Source organism: Babylonia areolata, chromosome 11 (genome assembly GCF_041734735.1).
Source record: "Babylonia areolata isolate BAREFJ2019XMU chromosome 11, ASM4173473v1, whole genome shotgun sequence".
In the NCBI taxonomy this organism is placed as follows: domain Eukaryota; kingdom Metazoa; phylum Mollusca; class Gastropoda; order Neogastropoda; family Buccinidae; genus Babylonia; species Babylonia areolata.
This window is the reverse complement of record NC_134886.1, coordinates 1,596,691-1,601,690: the sequence shown is the minus strand read 5'-3', so window position 1 is coordinate 1,601,690 and position 5,000 is coordinate 1,596,691. Positions and strand designations below refer to the sequence as shown.

The 5,000-nt window shown below is 45.1% G+C and overlaps 2 protein-coding genes across 3 annotated transcripts in view; one reads left to right on the top strand and one right to left on the bottom strand.

Moving 5' to 3' along the window:
- LOC143287267 (G-protein coupled receptor dmsr-1-like) overlaps positions 1 to 5,000 on the bottom strand; it is a 243,341-nt gene that overhangs the window by 47,991 nt on the left and 190,350 nt on the right. The gene's annotated exons all lie outside the window — the stretch shown is intronic.
- LOC143287438 (uncharacterized) overlaps positions 3,262 to 5,000 on the top strand; it is a 3,197-nt gene continuing 1,458 nt past the window's right edge. The window contains exon 1 of the mRNA XM_076595425.1: positions 3,262 to 3,892. Within this exon, the coding sequence (XP_076451540.1) occupies positions 3,532 to 3,892 (361 nt within the window). The 5' untranslated portion in view covers positions 3,262 to 3,531. The remainder of the gene's footprint in view (positions 3,893 to 5,000) is intronic.

Below are 5,000 nucleotides of genomic sequence, written 5' to 3'. Positions count from 1 at the left end.
TGCGTGTGTGTGTGTGTGTGTGTGTGCGTGCGTGCGTGCGTGTGTGTGTGTGTGTATGTGTGTGTGTGTGTGAGTGTGCGTGCGTGCGTGCGTGCGTGCGTGCGTGCGTGTGTGTGTGTGTGTGTGAGTGTGTGTGCGTGTGCGTGCGTGCGTGCGTGTGCGTGTGTGTGTGCGTGTGTGTGTGTCCGTGTGCGTGCGTGCGTGCGTGCGTGCGTGTGTGTGTGTGCGTGTGTGTGTGTGTGTGTGTGTGTGTGTGTGTGTGTGTGTGTGTGATCCACAGGATTACTCTCTCTCTCTCTCTCTCTGTTATTCACAGTGTGGCCTTGTTGTTTGTCGGTCTGTCCATCTCCCCATTCACACGGTCTCAGCACACGTTCCAGGCACCCCATACTTTTCCCCTGTATTGCAGTTCTGCTTCTGCGTTTGTCAGTATTGGTGTGGTAGTATTATGTTGGTAACATTGTAGTGGTATTATATCTGTATTATTGTGGGAGTATAATGCTGGTATCATTGTAGTTGAATTATATCAGTATTAGTGTGGTAGTATTATGTTGGTAACATTGTAGTGGTATCATATCAGTATTAGTGTGACAGTATTATGCTGGTAACATTGTAGTGGTATTATATCAGTATTATTGTGGTAGTATTATGTTGGTATCATTATAGTGGTCCAGTATTATTGTAGTATTATTATGTTGGTATCATTGTAGTGGTAACATGTCAGTATTATCAAAGCTATGATATGTCAGTATTATTGTGGTATTATTTTGATGGTATCAGTGCAGTAGTATTATGTCAGTATTATTATAGTGGTATAATGTTATTGTTATGGTGATATTGTGTTGGTATCACTGTAGTAGTATTATGTCAGTATTATTATGGTGGACGGTATTATGTTGGTATCATTGTAGTGGTATTATGTCAGTATTATTATAGTGATATTATCTTGGTATACACTGTAGTGGTATTATGTCAGTATTATTATGGGGGTATAACGTTGGTATAACTGTAGTGGTATTATGTCAGTATGTTATTGTAATAGTATTATGCTGGTATCATTATAGTGGTATTATGTCAGTATTATGGTAGCTCGTATTATTGTGTCAGCGTAGTCATTGTGGCAATATTGTGTCAGTATTATTGTGGCAGTATTGTCACTGTCGGCATTGTTGTGGTAGTATTGTGTCAGTATTATTGTGGCAGTATTGTCACTGTCGGCATTATTGTGGAAGTATTGTGTCAGTATCATTATTTTGGTATTGTTTCAGTATCACTGTAGTAGTATTGTGTCAGTATCATTGTGGCAGTACTGTGTCAGTATCATTGTGGCAGTATTGTCACTGTCGGCATTGTTGTGGTAGTATTGTGTCAGTATCATTGTGGCAGTATTGTCACTGTCGGCATTGTTGTGGTAGTACTGTGTCAGTATCATTGTGTATATACTCTGTGTGCGTGTCTCTGTCTCTCCCTGTCCCTGTCCGTCTGTGCCCCCCCCCACTCCCCCTCCGCCCCCCCGCTCCCGCCCCCCGGGTCTCCCTCGTTTCGCTTCAGAAAGGGAACTGATTTTCAAGACAAATGGAATTCAGTGAATGCACCAAACAAACCAAAAACCACAAAAAGCAACCACCAAAAGAATAACCCCCAAACAACCAAATAACTAAAGCAAAAACAAATCACCACAGTCCATTACAGCTCTTTGAATATACAATGTTTATAATTGATTGATTGATGTGGATACTTCTATAGCGCCTATCCTCGGTCAGAGACCAAGCTCTAAGCGCTTTACATACACGGGGACATTTGCACCACAGGCTGCCTACCTGGGTAGAGCCGACTGACGGCTGCCATTGGGCGCTCATCATTCGTTTCCTGTGTCATTCAATCAGATTTCAGACGCACACACATACACACTCAGACAGACATGTAACATTTTACGTGTATGACCGTTTGTTTTTTATTTTATTTACCCCGCCATGTAGGCAGCCATAATCATGAAAAAGCAACAACAAAAAAACAGACATTATACAAACATGAAAGATTTTGTTTAAAGCAAGGGAAAAACAGACATTATACAAACATCTAACTTTTTTAAAAACAGAAACGACACAAAACAGCAAGGCCAATGTTTCCCAAGTGAAGAAAGAGGCGGGGGCCCAGGCTTCATCCGAGTACATCCGGGACACGCAATCAGTGCGGTGTTGACAACACGCACATCCGGTTCCGGTACGAGACAGACACAAACAGAAAACCTACCCTCACCCTCAATTCCCCAACAGCCCCCCCCCCCTTCCCCGCTGTAAATTGTTCTTCTCTTTTCCATCCCTCTTCCACTTTCCTTACCCCCACCCCACCCTTCTTTTTTCTTCTTTTTCTTGTTTCGTTTCTTTTGTCTTGGTTTTTGTTGTTGTTGTTGTTGTTGTCTTTTTCAGATTGTACAGGACCCGGATATTTACAGTTATCAGAAACAACATAGGGGCAGACAAGTTCGCGTGCTCCCTGCCCTATGACCCCCAACCACCACCACCCCCTTCCTTTCCCTTGCTTCCAATCAGGAATCTGCCACCTTCTGTCCAACCAGAGCCCTCGTTACATGCTGCTGCTTTTCTCAGCCATGCCGCTCGTTCCTCACTGTAACTGGGTCACGGAGAGGGAGGGGGTGGAAGAGGGGGTGCGGGGGAGGGGGAAGAGGAAGAGTGCAGGGGAGGGGGGGGGGAGGAAGGGACGTGGGGGTGTGGGTGGGGTTAGGGCATTGCGGTTGCTGACTTTGCTCCAAACAAAAACATGTTCTTCAGTCAGCATCCGTCTGTTCCTCCAGCAGCCCTCGACACAATCACCAACACACACACACACACACACACACACACAGATAAGTATCAGGATCGCCCTCTCGAAGGATGTAACAAACCTTCAGCGAACCAAGACCCCAGCACTAAACAACGTGACCCCAACACAGCGTCAGCCTGATAGGTCGTTCCTCCCAACACCGCCAGTGGAGAAAGAGAGAGAGGTGTGGGAATTCCCGATACAAGTCACAGCCTCACATGCCTGCAGCAGCAACATCCTGGACATATCCGGGATCCGGGACGGACCGTTTCCAAACCCCCTTCTCCCTCTTCCTCCCTTCACTCCCCTCCTGCCCCCCCAACATCTCATCCTTCTCTCCCTTCCTCTTTCCCCTCCCCCCCTCACCCTCCAAACCCACCTCCTCCCCATACATCCATCCTTTCACTTCCGGGTCAGCGGGTTATAAAACCTTGGCCCCTTGTTCCAGTCTGGCACAGCCTACTGGGTACTGACTTGACTGCCTGCCTGACTGCCTTCCTGCCTGCCACAGACACGTTTCCCTGCAGTCTCCGTCGTAGTGAGGAGCGCTGACTCTCCACACAGAAGAAATCCGCCCCAGCTCGGTTGTAGCTCCACTCGCCTTCAGCCACCACTGAACTCAGCGCCACAGAAAGGCCCACCTCTGTTGCCGAGACACTGAGTTCCGCCACGACAAGGAACTCAAGACCGACGACCCGAGGAGAGAGGATGGCGAGAATCCCGCTGTTCGCCTTGCTGGGGCTGGCCACGCTGCTGTCAGCCACCCAGGCCTCGGCTCTCACTCCAGACTCGAACCCAAACTCCGTGTATGACCCCGTCAAAGAAGACCCGCTGCAACAACAACAGCAGCACGCTACTGTCGGCCTGGGCTCTGATGACGACGACATCGTTGATGAAGCTGCCGTGTCGTCTCCTGAAGACCTTGCGGACGACGACAAGGTGGAGGAGGAGCTGAGGGAGGAGGAGAAGGGGCAGGGGCAGCACGTGGACTTCCCCGTCAGTCAGATGGACGACGAGGAGCTGAGGCTCTTCCTGGGCCTTGAGGAGCGGATCTTCTGGGGAGAGGCTGGTCAGTCCGCTTGTACTTTTATCTATCTATCTATATAATGAAATAGACATTCATTTATTTTCGCGTTGTAGTGCCAGATTAAAACCATTCGCAGAGACCCAGGTTTTAGACACACTCCCGATCCACAGACCTGGAGAAATCCGGTGATAAGTTGTTTCCCCTCAGTGACTCTTCACAGAGTCGAGAAAAACGAAACCAAAGTTTATTTAAATGAATCAATCAATAAACGTGTGATTCTTTTTAATAACATGCTACCAGGTTGTTAAATATGAGGTTCTCTTTTTTTTCTTTTTTTTTTGTGATTTGATGGGTTTTTTTTCTTTTTGTAAGGAATATGACGAATATGACGTGCTGTCATGTTGCTCTTTTTTTTTTTCCTTTTCCTTTTTTATTTTAATACTGCAGCACTACACTGTTGATTGGTTTTACCTTTCACTTCAGTACTACATTACGTACTAGTTATGCTTCATCTGAAATGAAGATGGCATATTATGACAGACATAATAATGGTGATTCAGTTATCAGATCATGTTTGTATATAAAGAAAATTCATACATCATAAAAAAAAAACGAAAAAAATAATCATTGAGGGAAAAACAAAAATCAGAAATGAATTTGATTCCATCACAAAAAAAGGAAAAAAACAAACAAACAAACAAACAAAAAAAACAAAACCAACAACAACAAAAAACAAAAAAACAAAACAATAGAGATGCTCCTTCGTGTTATCTCTTGACTGAAAAATCGTCACACTCCTTTTAGCAATAGTAATGTTTAAAAAAAATTATTATTTATTATTTTTTTGAGTGTGTTTTGGATTTGGTTTTGGTTTATCTGTTTTCACTGTCTTGAAGGGCCTCACTACACGCTGATACATCTGTCAACAGACGAGTGTATGGGGGCCTTTTCGGGGTTGAAAAAGTGATTTTCCAATAGGTCAGATTTGTACTTTTCGCACATGTGTGCACCCGCCTCCAAACATCGTCGGTGATGTTGTTATTTCAGTCATCACTAATGCTGTTGTTGCACATGCTGACGTAGACGTGTTGTCAAATAATCTCACGTTTTTCTTATCTCTTCATCCTGATCTCTCTCTCTCTCACCATCT